The sequence below is a fragment of the Seriola dumerili genome, unplaced genomic scaffold, assembly GCF_002260705.1.
Source record: "Seriola dumerili isolate Sdu_G_001 unplaced genomic scaffold, Sdu_1.0 BDQW01000149.1, whole genome shotgun sequence".
Taxonomy (NCBI): domain Eukaryota; kingdom Metazoa; phylum Chordata; class Actinopteri; order Carangiformes; family Carangidae; genus Seriola; species Seriola dumerili.
In genome coordinates, this window is record NW_019174404.1 from 713,550 (window position 1) to 730,319 (window position 16,770).

General features: G+C 42.9%; 1 protein-coding gene across 1 annotated transcript in view; it reads right to left on the reverse strand.

The window, feature by feature from the left end:
* LOC111225907 (GDNF family receptor alpha-4-like) overlaps nucleotides 1-16,770 on the reverse strand; it is a 127,280-nt gene that overhangs the window by 24,773 nt on the left and 85,737 nt on the right. The window contains exons 2-3 of the mRNA XM_022750952.1: nucleotides 6,256-6,537; nucleotides 4,320-4,400 (exon numbers count right to left, since the gene is read on the reverse strand). Of these exons, the coding sequence (XP_022606673.1) occupies nucleotides 4,320-4,400; nucleotides 6,256-6,537 (363 nt within the window). The remainder of the gene's footprint in view (nucleotides 1-4,319; nucleotides 4,401-6,255; nucleotides 6,538-16,770) is intronic.

Sequence of the window (16,770 nt, forward strand, 5' to 3'; positions counted from 1 at the left end):
AGGGCGGAAAAACATCCATTAATCACATCTTTGTTGTTTTGGCAGTCGGCTTGTCGGGATGCATGGCATGGACGTCAACTTTGACCTCCCCCGGAGTCACTGGAGTGGAATTTACGAGGAGGCTGTACAGTGCGGGTCTGATGTAGCTGCGAGTCAAAGCAGCCCCAAACGAGCGGTGTCATTTTAATAAGCAGCTTATGCACGAGGTCACAAAACATATGATCAAGCATGTTGAAGGGGACATCGACTAAATTGGAGCGGTTTAAGTTTTTTCCTCATTGTTCTTCTGTGCAATCTCTCCCACTTACACTCACCCGCTGTCTCCCACAAACAGGTGAGGAGTTTATCCCATTTCCCCTAATCTGTGATCTCAACTCAATTATGCACAACGAGCCCATAGAAAAACAAATTGGTTATGGAGACGAGGGTGAATGCTGCCGCGTGCCTGCTGATTTTCTGTGAAATCATGAATGGTGCCGAGCTGATATCGCCGCCGCAGCGCGCTGCCCAGATCCATAGTGGGTTTGAAGAACAGCTGGCCGAGATGTTGTGGGAAGATCCGTGAAAATGAAGGAATGGAGGAGAGCCTGAGAGGAGCCGCAGTGTATGCTCGCGGTGCTGTGGGGGAGTATATGTCTGCTTGTGCTACAGAGCGGATAAACACAGGAGAGGTGGCTGTGGTATGCCAGTATATAATGCTGTGACTTCTCCGTCTCTCCTCTATAATCTCAGTTTTCTAAACATAAACATCAGGCTGAGCCAAGTTTAAAAACTGAAGCAGACAATCTGAAGTATCATCTGTTATTTTATGTATAAGTCCTCCTGTAAATAAAAAAACACCAATCTCTATTTATTTAGATGCCACTGTTTTACCGACTTCAATTTAAATATTATTAAATAGCAAATAAAATAAAATGCAACCACGAGAAGTCGAATCACCAATTAAAGGATGACGCTGTTATTCTACAGCCTGGGTCTCGTTTTGCAAGTTGGTTATAGCAACATTTTCACACTATGTTTATTCACACTGCATGTCGTTAACTTCTGTCTCTCTTCTGTCGTTTGTGCATTTCCTCTCTGTCCTCTGTCTCCTTGTCCTCGCTCTGCAGGCGTCTCTCGACTCTTGAGGCCGCAGGATACAGATCCGCCGCTGCCACTCAACCTTCATCAGCATCATCATCATCCATCATCAGTCAGCACACGGCAGATTTTACTCCCTGACTTCTACAATAATGGGGGGGGGTTTGTTGATGCCCGACTCATGATAAAAATTTATTTTGAACTTGCCCCTCGTGTCGTGTGACGTTGCCTTGAATCTGTTGCTTCAGCACCTTCTGTAGCTTCTGGTTTATCATCCCTCGGTCTCATTTGGAGCTTTTCGTTCCGGTCGTTTCCCCTTTTTTCTCTCTTTGATGTTGGGAGTCCCCCCCCCACACACTCTGGAGTGGTAGTCGACTTTGCAATAATCTCATAATCTCCTTCCAAACGTTTCTCTTCCATTGCTGTTGTCTTGGTGTTTGTCCTATTGTATGTGTGTGTGTGTGTGTGTGTGTGTGTGTGTCCATGATATGTCGGACAGCTTCATTAGCGAGTCAGATTTATTCTTTGGCGTGATGTTCTTTCTTGTTTGTTTTGGGATTGCTTGCTGTTCTTCGATAGACATTCCCTTGCTGTTATCTCTGCTGCTTTCCCATCGTTGTATTCTTCCTGGACTGCCTCCGCTTGGTGTTGTACTTCTGGAGGGTGAGCAACGGTTGTTTCTGCTCGCTCTTCTTCCTCTTCACCAGCTGCCGGTGTGTCGTCTCGCCTGTTGATGCTTAAGTGTCGGGGATGTTCACTCTGATCTTTTTCTCCGATGTTCTCGAGCTCCAGGTCCGTTAAGCGTTTGGTTTTTAATGGATGGTTTGTTGACCTCCAGGTCCAACCCGCCTGCAGGGGGGGGTGGTTGGTTTTTCTCGCCAGATGTTATAGGCAGCTTTTGGACGTTGATGTCACTGTTGGGTTCAGCGCAGCAGTGTAAGATGTTTTCCATCACATCTTTATACTCTTCCCTAAACCGTTCCTGTCTTGTTCCTTTCATGGGTTTTCAGTTGTTGTACACAGAAGGCCACGGTGAGGATTGTCCTTGGTGGGTAGAGTTTGTTCCAGTAGCAAACTTTTCAATCCCAGCGTTGACCCACATGATGACTGAGGGTGTATGATGATCCAATGAGTCATAACGGCGCCATTGTCTCTAGCTATCAGAGCCCCTTCTGGCCGCTTGTTTTGCCGTCTTGTCATTGGTGCTGCCGTCATTGTTATTAATATTATTACACCTATTTTAACTATTATCATCTTTATACCAACCGTTCTGACACTGGCTCGAACACAAAAGTAAATACTGTATCTAATGAGGACTGAAACACGTCCTGAGTTTAATCATTTCTGAGTCTGAATGGTAAGGATCAATTATTCCCTTGCATTTATTTTTTTCATAGCTTTTTGCTCTTAGTTTATCTGTTATGACAACATTGTGCTCTATGATAACTACTGTATGTTAATTGCTGCCAGGAAAACGGCAACGACCCTACAGTGAAGTGTGAAGGGGCCAGAAACCTGAGCAGTAGGGCAATTAGACGGAGTGTAAACACAGCAGCAATTTAGCAAGGCTAAAAACCTAAACTGCTTCATTTGCACTGGTGATAATACTTCATTGCAAGACGCCCGATGGTACAATAGGTCAGCTGCATTCGATGTTTGGATATGTACAACAACAACCTATCGTCCAGCTAAATCGGCTAATCCAGGGGTTAAACAATGTTGTCTGTTATGTAATACCTGTCTGATCAGTAGTTTGAGATGTCACTGTATTCCCAGATCTAAGGCACTAGCTTAGAGCAATATTATCAATTAGAAACTAATAGAAACAATGGCCAAACCTGTGTAATAAATTGGAATCATCCGTTAACCAGCTTGTGCAGAAAAATCTGAATATTTCAGACGCATGCCTTAAAGTTCAGATCGTCTAAAACTTCAACAAACTGTACTGCAAAGCTGTGTTTAGTAGAATTAACACGGTCTCTTATCCGTGCAACAATACTGGTGAGTAGAAGAGTATAACTATTACACAACCTGAACATCAGCTGGATTGACCTTTCAGGATGCTGAGCAGACTGTCTCCTGAACCGCCCTCAACGCCGCTGCTAAATCATTTGCCTCTCTCGGTTTACCAACGCCACCTCGCATTACTTCAAGTCTGAAATCATGAAATGTGTATTCGACACCGGTCCCCCCGTCGCCATTAGGAGCTGCCAACATGCAAAACTACCTAGTGCGCTTTAACATCATAAGGACACATCAATTCCCATGCTATAATACGCATCACTTCCGATCTAAAAGATAGACTGTTAGCTTCCTTTCATTTTCTCCTGAGAGAGAGAGAACGCTCAGTGTTATACCTAAGAATGACACTACACTGTGTATCACAGGTATGAATCCATTTTCTTCTTGCACTTCCAGTATGACGCTAATAGAACAGCTAATATAATTACTTCTTGTTGGGGGGAGAAAAAACACAGTGTATTTGAATGTTTAAATTAAGCAGCGTCCTCACTTTGAATGACTGAAGGCCTTACATACTAATCACTTCATTTACGTCATTACTGAAGTTCCACAGACTCTCCATCTCCAGCTTCAGTCATCCAGACAACAATTGCTATTGGAGAAAACAAAACACTTGACATTCTGTCCTCTTCTGTGGAAAAAAAAAAAGAAAAGTAAAATATGTAACTCCTCATTTGTGTGCAGCCTCTCTCTTTCCAGACCTCCACAAGCAAGAATGTAGTGTTGTTTGAGTAAACAAACCAGCTCTGTCTGTCTTCCATTTTCTCTCTCTCTCGCTCTCCATCTAATGTCTTACTGTGACTTTTATATTTCTTTCCTTCACACTCTCTGTCTCCAACCACCCCCACCCGCTACAGTTTTGCCGCTTCCAGCTGCATTAAAATAAATAGGTAATTAATCTGTGCCTCGGGGGCTAACAGCAGCACATACCAGCCCAGCGGCTCGCCCACAGGCTCAGAGGCAAGACAGAGGCAAAGCGTGCGCTGTTACTCATCAAACACCTTGCAAACCCACCTGCATATCCACCTGTCTACCCTGTCAAAATGACGCAAAATAACATCTCTGTTTGCTCTTTCTTACACGTATATCTTGGATGAGACTCGTGTAGTTGTTTTGGTGAAAGATGGAAAAATGGAGGCTTTTGATTGTCTATAATATACCTTTTTTTGTTTTGTTTTGTTTTTTTTTAGAGAAAGTGAAGGCAGCGGCCCATTTACCTGCAGCAATGGAGGCCAAACGAACGTAGTCGGAGCCCCTCTCCTCCGGCTCATACGGGTAGCTCTCCACCAGGCTGAGTCCTGCCAGCACAGAAGAGAGAGGTTAGTTTCTGTTGCCATGACAACCCAAAATGATGTTATTTTTCCTCTTTCTCAACCTCTGAATTAATGTCCTAAAACACTGACACAAAAACAATCTTCTACATTTTCTAAAATTGCATACAAAGTTATAGACAGACGAAATAATGCGAACCCAGGGTTCCCACTCTAATTCACACTAAACATCATTTTCCAGGGACTATTTTCAGTGATGATCTGACTCATATGACAGAAAGGAAACACGCCAGACACCAATATGTTCTTAACTGTGAATGTCTGATTTAAAATAAGTGCAACTTGGCTATACCTGTCTATGAAATCATCTTTTACAGGATTAATTAATTATTAAATTCTGACAAATCGATCACAAGAACTTATAAAATGTATCATTATTATCACTGTTATTAATTTATAACCTGACTCACGTTTTTTCTTATGAATTATATTAACCATTCCTGCACCTATTAACACAAACAGTTGTTTCCCCTACTGACAAATCCAGACTGAACTTTCAATATCTAAATAAACCATTCAAAGTTGAATTTGTACGAATGTTTAAGATTATTTACTGAGTTTATCACACTTTAAATCCTTTACTTGTAATAGGAAGCGAAGCCTTTAACGAGTCTTTGACGAGGTGAATCACACCCACTATGAGTTACCACCGCAACAGTTAAACATCATGTCATATTATGGTCTGTTTTCACCTGAACGCAGCATCGGGTTTGAGGCTAGCAAAGTAAAAAGTACCGTTAGCGAGTATTTAGCCGTTGTCTGATTAGCATAGTTGGGCTCACATTCATTGTATTGACCCCGGCTTCCCATTTATTATTCTCCATCTCTCGGCAATGAACCAACACACATTTGAAAGACTAGATTTGGACGTCTCTACAAACACAGGGTCACAAAATGACCATGAGTGTTTTATGCAGGATTCCCAAACAAATTGGCAATCAGTCTAGTTAACAATAACAACTGATGTGCAGTGAACCTGCGTCCTGCTCCAACTTTAACTTCCTGCAAAAGAAGTTAAACTCGGAAGTAAACTCAAGTGTTATTGCAAACGCAGCGAGAGAAGCCGGTTAATACCAGGTCAGAAACCATTCATCAGCACTTCCAGTTATAAGACAGGTCTGGCAATCAGCACTTTAATATGTAGGTTTCTTAAAGCAGCGTGAGCTCACTGAAGGAGCTGTGAAGACACCGTGGCCTTTGTGCAACCTGCAGCATGCGTGAGCCCATACATGCACCAAAGTGAACGTTACTGGGAATAACGTGTTACCTTGTTGTATATATTGTACCTCATGAATATTTGTTGCACTCTCACTCTGGCCCGGTAAGAACGATGACTGATGTATGTTGAGCTTTACTATCGGTTTTATTAGTTTACTGTCTCCATCTCATGTCTTTTACATTTGCATTTGACTTGCAGGATATTGTCAGCCTTGTTCTACTGTTGCCCCAGTTCTCATTTGTTCTGAATATAATAGTATGCACTAAATGCACAAATTTGAATGTAACTGCACCACAAATAATGGGGCTAAGTGTATGAAATGACAATGACAGTGCAAAGCATTTGAAACAAGCACAGAAGTGATGAAATACAATGAGTGTGAATGGAACAAAAGGAATCAGAGCCTCCGTTTGAACTATTTTTGACACAATAATCACTCTTTTCATTTCTGTTGAGCCGCCTGGAGGCGGACACCTAATTCATGTGAAATGGGCGCCACACACTTGATAATCCCACATACGTGACATACTGTACCTGCTCCCACCCACCTCCTGGGGTGGGGGGGCAGGACCATCAGATTCTGTGGGTGAATGCCGGTCTTACCGTGCAGCACAGACTGGTGCAGGCTCCAGTAGATACTCAGGCAGTTCTTCTCCTTCTTCATGCCTCGTTTACATTGGCAGCCATGCAGAGGGGTGGACAGCAGCGCCGTCATGGCGTTCTCACATTGGTTTCGCGCCCCAGGCCCCAGCTTCACACTGCCGTCCCCCGCCACACACTGCCTGAGGGTGCGCAGCCGCGGGCTGCAGGTGTCGTCGCTGGAACAGGTGTCTCCGGCGCGCAGGCAGTCCCTCCCTCCCACAGACAGAGCCATACGTGGGACTCCTGGAAGACGAGACAGACAGAGGACAGATTAGTGTCACGCTGTGGTCCCCCATGATTACAACTGAGTAGGAGACTGGTCTGTGGATGACTTGTCTGTACACTCTTTCACATGAACGTAAAACCACTGACTCAGAAAAAAATCAGTCAACTGAGCCCCAAAGAAACAAATAACAAACAAATCTAGTGAAATAAACTGTTTGTTTTTTTTCAGCTGCTGAATAACGTGAAAAAACTAGACAGAACAGAGACACAAGCTCCGTGTCTGTCGGAGGTTACTGAGCAGCTCTGTGAGTTTGAGCTGCAGACCCTGGTGTCAGGTTTGCGTGTGTGAAACTAGTTAACCAAATCAGTTTTGTCAGTTTTTACAAAGCTATTTCAATACATGGTTAAATAGTCAAAAATCATTTAAAAAGGATTCTCCGGTAGTTTAGTAGTGGACTCAGAAGAGCCAGATTAAAAATAGAAAAAGGTCAAACTGATGCAGCAGAGGTGAAGGGTCAAACTGTGTAAAAAAAGAAAAAGAAAAAGGTGGATTGCTCCTTTAAGTGAATCAAAACAAAGCGGTGAATGAATGAGAGACGTTATGATCCACTGAATCACTGGTGAAATAATCTGAACTGAACTGAATTTAATAATTGGATTACATTTTTCCATCCCCTTGTCAGGAGCGATCAAACTTAGTCAGCGATGCATCTCACTGCTGCAATCCAGCATTTTTAAATGACGTTCATAAACCAGAGGGATGGGGGGTGGGGGGGTGGGCTGTGGGGTGCTATATTATTCATGTATTCATACTGTTGTCACATGGAATACATCTGACACCACTGACTGGATTTTGATGAAACTTGGGGAGGGGGTATGATGCATCTCACCAATACATCCTGACACGTTCAAAATTACACTCAAGTGTTTCAGCTGCAGTCAAAACAAAGCGTCATATTTGTTTCAGCTTGGCCCAGAGAGGGGCTGCAGCACTTGTGTGTGTGTGTGTGTGTGTGTGTGTGTGTGTGTGTGTGTGTTTTTCATGCGGCACTAATTTGATGCAAGCTTTAATCCCCTGAAGACAGTTAATGATAGTATATTCCCAGCTGTCTATGAGCTCTTACACTCACTCTTAATAATGATGTAGTGGTTTTAAATCCACCCATGCATCTAGATTGGGCTAACACGCATACACAGCACACGTTACTGTGAACGACATATCATGCCCTAAGAGTAACAGCAGGTACAACATCTCTGAAATACAGAATTGTAAATGAATCCACGAAACTGCACTGTGATAAACTACAAATCAACAAAACCAAGAGTCTACAGCCACGCTAGCAGCTCCGTGAGGCTGTGAGCTAAATGCTAACATGCTCACATTGATAATACTAACATGCTGATGTTTAGCAGTTGAACTGAAGCTAATTGAAAAGGTCTTTGCCCATAAAGTATTGGACAAATTGAAATTTCTACCCGATGAGGGCGCTAAAGTTCATGTGGAGGATCAAAGTTATTTCAGTTTATCCTGAAGAGGACACAAATGTCTGAACCACATTTCAAGGCAATCTGTCCAATGGTTGTTGATACTTCACCCCAAAACCACAAATATCAACCTCATGGTGAGTCTGGAGGTCAGGGGGATCGCAAAAGTCACCAGGACCCATTGTCTGGAAACCATGGATACCTGTAACAAATGTCATGGCAATCCATCCACAACTTCATGTTTCAATCTGGACCGAAGTGGCTGGTCTGACCGTCCCACTGACTGACACTGACAATCCTATACAGCTGCTAGCTTGCCTCAAAAAAAAAAAAAGAAAGAAGTCCACTCACTTAATAGTGAGTCGGTCGACACAAGCTCACGCTGTGCAGCCAAACTTTGTTCAAACACACACAAACTTTATCTATTTATTTATTTATTTATTTTTTAGTTTGTAAACACACCAAATCTGTCGGGTTGAATTTTGGTGAAATATCTATAAAATGATGAGGGAAGGTGTAGACATAAAACATGGAGTCCTGGGTTTGAATATTTCACCCGGTGTCAACAACATGTAGCTACTATGAAGAGCTGGAAGAAGCTGATAAAGAATATATGTGAAATCCTGTCAGACAGGGTGGAATAAGATGATTTTCTTATGTATTAAAGGGCACTACTATTTACTGCTCTATTAGTATTTGAAAAACTATACAAAGAGATAGAGATTCGTTTTAGACGAGAAGAGCTGGTGATCCACTGCATGACGGATTCTCACAAATCATGTCCAAGAGGATTTCTGTGTCACCGGCTTCTCGGTGAGACTCTCTGTGAGCCGAGTTGTTTCAGTAATTAAATCTTAATCAATTTTGATTCCATCACAGCTCAATCAAGTGACGAGGAGCGAAGCAGTATCCCGATGAAGGCAGGAGCCCCCCCCCCCGACAGACTGACAAGACTGCCAGGATTCTACGCCGCCGTTCGACTCGAACTGTACCTCAGAGTGACTCTCCCCGGGTGACACGACTTCAGAGATGATCAGATAAAACAGAAAGGGTGGGGGGGTACAGCGCCACTGAAACAAGTTTACATTAAGGGGAGGGGGGGGGGGGGGGTTGACTGCCATGTGCCCAGCAGGAGACTTCGCAACCTTTCAGAGGAGTGTCAACTAATCTAGCAGCAAGCTGTCAATAAAAAAGTCTAGACAGACAGTGAAGGCGAGAAGCTCGTTGCTATGGGTTTGGGATGTTTGCAGATGCTATAGAGAGAAAGCATCTGCCACTCAAGTGAAGAGCTCCTCGTCCCTGAGGTCCTGACAGGCACCACTTAGTGTGCCAAAAAAAATATCCTCCTCAACAAGTCATTTATTCCACTTAAAATCTGATATATATTTATGTGAAGCAAACAGGGGGGGTGGTGAGATAATGTCATTCGTTTTCAATGCAAATCAGCTCGACTCGAGCGTTTTCTTGGATCAAGAGATGGTACCTTGAAAAAAGCGGAGGAATCTGCCTTATGTCAAGATTCCTCGCTCGCTCTGAGAAAACTCTCCAAATGCAGATTTGCATTGGAAATATCCAGCGTTATCTCACCCCTGTGGTAGTTCCCCTCACTTGGTCTAAGAGAAACAATATTTAAACACTTTTTTTCTTTCGCCTCGTCTCACGCAAAGCGTGTGGAACCGCGGGTGGGAGCAGATATGTGGGTGGCTGTGTGTGGGTGTTCGGATATGAAAGGTGGAGCAGAGAGGAACCTTGAAGCCACGTTTGGCTTCTTCTCGGCTTCAAGGCGAAAAGGAAAAAAAGCCCCTGGTGAGCAGTTGCAGTGCAAATCTTATTAAATTGCAACTAATCCAGTGTGGAGAGAGGTTTGATATTTGTCTGAGAAATTAAGCAGCACTCCAGATTGCAAGAGATAACTGTTTGCCTGGAAACAGAGCCGCGGCGCACCGGCAGTTCAAAGAGAGACAGTCAAAACCAATTAGGAGAAATCAGTTGCCTTGTCATTCAAATTCGTTCCATCCTATATGCCTCCCTGTTTATCCCACTGAGGTAAATAATCCATTTGAGCTCTCTCTCTCTGCTCCCCCCCCTCCCCCCCTTTGTTTCCGTTTCTCTGATTTCCTCTCTGCTCGCGTCATCCTCTCCTCTTATCTCTCTGTTCTCCCTCCTGCTTTTTCTGTTTGTCCCCCCCCCATCCCTCGCTCTCACACACACACACACAAACACACCTCCTTAGGCTCGAGGAGCAGAGTCTGAAATTAAAGAAATATTTTTGAAGGAAGAGGGTCTCTCAGAAACAAAACTGAATCAACTTTTCATTCCTGTGATCTCGGGGCGGCTCGGGCTTCACTCTGGGAGCTGAAAACAAAAGCAGCCGAGACGAATTTGCAGCGTTTTTGACCGACTGAGCGAGGGACTGTCCAAATGATCTTTTTGTTGACGGTTTTTGGGATATGAGTTGGAAGCAGTCGTGATCCTGCAAGCATACAAACATGTAGATTTACAGTCGCAGCTACTAAGAAATAACTTGTGGACAACTTTGGGTAAGACTGATGAGAATACCTTCCAACAAAACATGAAATAACTACCTATTTGTCCTCCTCTCCCTCTGCTCGGCTCTCTGCTTAAATGAAACTGAAGTGGAGCTCCCCTCGTCTCATCATGTGGCTCCTCACGTCTCCCTGCCTCCCACCTAAAAGCCAGAGCTCCTCCCCAGCCATCGGGCATCAGTCACTGCCATCAGCTGCCAGCGAGGGGGAAAAGCTTCCTTTAAAATCTATAAGAGCGGCTCCACTTGAAGCATCGAATTCTCGTTACATCATGTAAAGGAAGCTCAATAAGATCTACTTCTCGATAACTGATGTTTATCTCCGCGAAAGAGTTCATGAAATAAATGACGATGATAAAACGGGGACGAGAGCGGAGATATCGATGACAGTGATAAAATGAATTATGTGTTTGCATACAGTAAGCATCACTCAGCTTAGTGTATTCTGAAGTCAATATCCTAGAAAAACAACAAGAGTTAGAACTTTACTGCTCATTCATCATTAAAGTTGAGTTCCCTAAAGAGAGAATCAGAGTGCGGGACTCAGCCTACTACAGTAAAATCCCATTGTTGGATTATAACACCCCCACCCCCGCGTTCTTGATTTGTATGAATTGTTGTAACTTTCTTTTCATTATTTGGAAAAGTGTTTTTCACACACACAGCTCCTAATGCACCACTGAATATCTGAAGAGCGGGGATATTTCTTTTTAAACTGAATTGCCAACCAAGGTTTCCTCCATTTTTTAAACATTTTTGTATTTTCTTTCTTCTTTCCGTTTTTGAGAAGTTTTATCAGCTGCTGAAACAAATATTTGATTTACTGATTAATTTATCAAGCCAAAAAAAAAGTTGTTGTAAAAATGTTTTATATTGCATAATGAATGTTTTTGGGATTTGGGTTGTCTGTTGAACAAAACAAAAACTTTGAACACACAATTTTATAGATTAAACACGTCTCTTGTCTAGAGATTACATGGCTTCGATGATCAGGGTCGGCGTTGTGCATGTGGACAAGTTGAGGCTGCTAAAATATTCTATTTCATGTGAGTAAAGTTCAGGCAAGATCATCAAATTTAACCAAGACCATGATCTTTCCCTAAAACTTCAATCAAGCGTTTGAGCTGCACAAACATATCCATAAATAATGTTGTGCTTTAGTTGCTATAAGAAGATATTTAGTTGCTATAAGCAACATTTACCATCAGGACATGTGGTATATAATTAGAGAAAACGGATTAAATACGCTGTCAGTTCTGCAGATACGTTGAGTATTTTGTGACTTCTTTTAGAAATGATCTGCTGTTGCAAACTGGAACAACATAAACACCATTTCCAGCCGATACAGTTTGTAAAATTACCTGACTAAGTGAAAGAATCAATCGTCATCTCAACCTCTAGCTGTGGGCCTAAATGTGATTGAGACATTGTGTGTGACACTGAGCTAAACGAGTAAACTTGACTTTAAAGTGGAACGACTTAGGATATGTTAAAGAGGCTGTTCCCAGGGCGACGCAGCATTCAGCTGAATCCTTGCAGTGGACTCTTGAAGTCATTGGCCACGCAGAAACTCTTAAACTCTTAGTTCCAAGTTCCAGCTCTGAGCTCATGATATTTGACTGAAGTGGCCAAGATGGAAGCTCGTAAGTGAAGTTTCTTTTCTTGATTTAAGTTGCTGCATTTGTGTTGTGGTCTGTGACTTCTCTTAAGTTTATGATTTGTTCACTAGAGCTCGAAACAAAAACCATCTTTCTCTTCATCAGCGGCTGCACGGCTGAGCGACTCGCTGCATACACAGAATGATGAATCCCATTAAGGATAACAGGCTCTCGGATTGTTTGGTAAATCTTTGACACTACTACCGAGGGGCCGCGCTTTTGTTACTGTATATTGTAGCTCCTTATTAGCTAACTGTGCCTCCCCGACCACTTTTAAACCAAGATGAGTCACTGTGTCTGCTGGGGCTTCTTCTTGTTCTGCTGTCTCTGTTTTCACAGCTTCTAATAATGCCCTCTCTCCTCTCCAGCAGTGTTGCCAAAACAATACCACAGTATTTTCCCCATAAATGCACACACACACACACACACACACACACAAAAAAAAAACAAAAAACAAAACACACACATCGATGTGAAAGAACAAACACACTCATGTAAATCCACGCATGCATGAAGTCAAAAAAAAACAACTATTTAGACACATTACCATAAATTTTGTTTGCAGCAAGGCTTCTTTGGACAATAATTGGTCCTCCAAATATGCTGCGATGGGGTCCTTTCGCTCTGTATCATTGATTCAGCAAAACATGATGAAATTTAGAGGAGAACCAAGAGACCACTCTGACCGTGATGCAGAATGCTAATTTCCTTCCCAGATTCCTCAGTGACCAATCCATCCCGAGGAAAGTCAATATCATTCCGCAGCTGTTACAGAACAACCTCGCAACTGCAATTTGGGCATTTTTCTTTGTCTTCTTAGAAATGAGAGTACGTGTGGGCATGAGCGTCTCAGAGGCCCGAAAGCTCATTGAAAAACTATTTTCACAATTTCAAAAGCCCATTCTGCCGGAGAGAAAATAACTTTACTCTTTTAATGTGGAGATTGTACTTTTTTGCAGACACATTTATTGTGTGCGAGATGATAATAAATTGATTTGAGACTCAGCTCCTCATTGGTGTGAATGATATGATAGAGGGATGATATGATCATTATAATGAAATTAGATTACTACCGTAGATCAGTATTTGAAAAAAAAAGAAATAAAAGACAAAGGCTGAGGACTTCAATCATTGGCTCCAAAAAGTCTAAATTGGATATTATGATAATGAAGACACAGTTTATGGGGATATAAATTAGAGATACTGCATGACAATATAATAATATTTAACAGAGCAAGAATAGCATCTGTCTTTTATTTTGAAATAGAAAGCAACCAAATACATTTACTTAAGTACAAATTTGAGTTACTGAGACTTTACTTTGGAAAATTTCAACTTGTCCTGGAGTGAAACGTTTCTACTTTTTATTCACTACACTGTAAGTTCCTCCTGATGAGGAGGACAGTGCGATACGGTCAAAAGCTCCTGAAGAAGAGAGTAAGTGGAAGTTTTGTCAACTGCTATTTACTCCACTCTTTTTTTTTTCCGACAGATTTGAAAGCATGAAAATCCCCACGATGGGGGAGATGAGTCAGCAGAACTCAACTCTACTCTAGCCACTGCTACTCCTACTTAAATAAAAGGTAAATGAGCACTTCCTCTACCATTTCCCTACCTGCTCATGTACGTGAAATGTAGTACGAGGTAACTGTTACGACTCCCTCCTCCTACTCATAATTTTCATCGCATGCACTTGAGAGCTTCCAAACATCCTGTCAAAATGAAAGCGGGGTCGACAGTCATGCCAGCAGCTCTGTGTGAGACTGTGTGCTTTGCGCTAAAGGAAAGGTTGAACTGAATGATATTGCTGCACAGAGTCACGACACTGGTGTGGCTACAAAAGATGAGACATGAAAAGCTGTGCAGCGCAACAGGAAAGAGATAGTGGATAAACTAGGAGGATAAATAACAGGTTCGATCTTAACATTAGCCTCCGATAATTTGTCCGAGGAAAGCCAGGGGAGAGAGACGAGGGACTGGAATGTCGGCCATTGCAGTAAGGACTCATGGTACACACTCTACCAGGTGAGCTACTGGGGCGTCGGAGTTATTTCACTGCAATCTCTAAAAAATCTCTTTCTCTCTGGCCCAACAAACAGTGAATCCACCTTCAGGCAGACTGAGGTCCTCCTTGGGGATCAGCAAAGAACTCCCCTCCCTCTTTCTCTACACAGTCATTTGAAGTGTGAAGATGTGTGTCTGCCCAGAGTGGGTCAGCCACTGGAGAGGGGAGAGAATGAATGAAGCCGTGATCTGAAGAATAACATCATCCTGGATCCTGACCATGTCCGCCATGACTGCCCAGTCTATATACCACCAGGGAGGCAGGTTGGACTCTTCATCTGTAAAAAACAACAACTTCAACAACTTGTTCTGTTCCCAAATCCTTCAGGCTTTTAAATTAGGACTGAGCTGTTTGTTCTTAAGTCAAAACACAAACGTACAAGGAAACACAAAGTATCTACAAACACACGCAGGATGACAAGGTGGATCCAGTAGCTGCCATTTTAGCACAGAGATGAAACTGAGCCTGGAATGCTTGATGTTTTGAAGACTGAGGTTACATTGATGTGTTTCTGTGTGATGTTTTCTGTGATATATATATACGTTCTGTTGCTTTTACAAAGGTAATTTACATAAAAATGAACACAGATAATGTAGTTACTGAAGTACAGTCTTACTTTACACTTGCAATATCGTGAGATGCCACACCTTTCCAATAAAAGCCAAATATACAGATGGACTGTCATGTGTTAATTAAACCCTTTTTACAGCAAATTAGTGAGTGTGAACGAGGGTACCTAGGGTAACAGCACCGTGTCACTGTGCAGGTGACAGGTGTATTTACAGTGACTGTGTCCTGAAAGACTTCACATGCACATAAAAAAGGTTCACCTGGGTGTTCACATCACTGACCAATCAAAGCTGGAGCCAATGAATAACTGTATCTACTGCAGAGTCATTTGACCCGGGTGTGAATGCCGACTGAACCCTTTTCCGTTCCCGACAAAAGCCCGACGCAGGTCTTAGCGGGTGTTTTGACCAGTAGAAAAGGGGCTTTAGTCAGTTTTGAAGGTGCAGGTGGGTGGATTATGTTGCAGAGTCAGGATTAGTTACTGTCTTTATGCTAAGCTAGGATAACTTCATCTAATGCTTGGCAAGAAAGTGCATAATGGCAGATCTGACAATGTCGAACTGTTTTTAAGGTTGGGTGACATCAGGCCTGCGTTATAAGCCTCCCTGGTTCAATAACAAGAATAAAAACAAGAATACCAAAAAAACAGTCTTTAAAACTGAAAGAATACACCCAGCGATATATTACTATGTGCATTAATCACAGCTCACTCACATAAGTGAGATCCACCTGGCCCTGAACACGTCGTCTTTCCTTAAGCATGGTCACAGCGCCCGTTAGAGGGCATAGCTGACAGCATGGTGAACCACGTCCACCCTGCCAGCTGCACCGTGTTGTACCACGCCAAGAAGCAAGAGGAGGGTGTCGTACAAGATGACAATGATCCTGACCACAGAACAACTGGTTGTCAACAAGACATCCTATTATCCCCTGCTCTCATTATGTAATTCTCATCCTTACTTGTCTTAATGCGTTGCTCAGGAGCACAAAGCAGAACAGGTGTTTACATCTCTTACTCGTCAATGTTGACATGGACTGGGCCAAAAAAAAAATTAAATAAAAAAAACTGCTATAGACCGAAGTGTTGGTAGAAAAATACACTTCATGTCATCAGCTTGTGAGTAAAATGCTGTGTTGGGAAAGCAGAGACTCGGGGGGGGGTGTTTTCTTGAATTAGATATTTTTGTGTTGTGCCAGTAAATCCAGAGACTTGACAAAAGAGCCCAATGTCAGTCCCGATGTAATTGTTGCCAATTTTCTCAGTTAGAGAACAATCTGGGGGAACAAGGCTATTTGTTTCATCTCTTGTCTGGGTGCTATCACTCTGACCTTTAGAATCCTTACTCCTGTTTGAGCACAGTGGATTTGACACTTGCAGCCTTTACTGTCGATTGCCTGTAATGTCTGGGATGTTGGAAGTGAACATTATTCTCTCTGCAGGCCTGTGAGTGAGAGAGGAAAACACAGAATACACCGCAGGGACCGGAGAAAATAGTTTGCTGACATTTACATTCACTTGTTTAAAGAAACGCAGCTCGGGAATAATTACAACCTTTAATATTTTGCTTTTTCAGTCTTAAAAAAAAAGGAAAAGTCAAGCAATAAAACATAGTCAACCCGTGCACCCGCCCATCTGTCTGGCCCGGGGTTGGGACGGCAGCAGGGCGACCTGAGCGGCTCGCACCTCCTCTAGATTTTCTGTATGGGATCCCAGAATGCTCTGGTGATTGCTGGGAGATGTAATCACACCAGTGTGTCCTGGATCTGCCCAGTGATCTCCTCCCATGCCTCATATCTGGACCACTCCTGAAAAGGAGGAGGCCCAGGAGATGTTTTCTCTTCTCATTCAAGTCACATAAAGGGAGGCCTTCCACCCGGCAGAGAGATCCCATCTCTAAATCTTCTGGCTCCCGTGACAATGCTTGTGA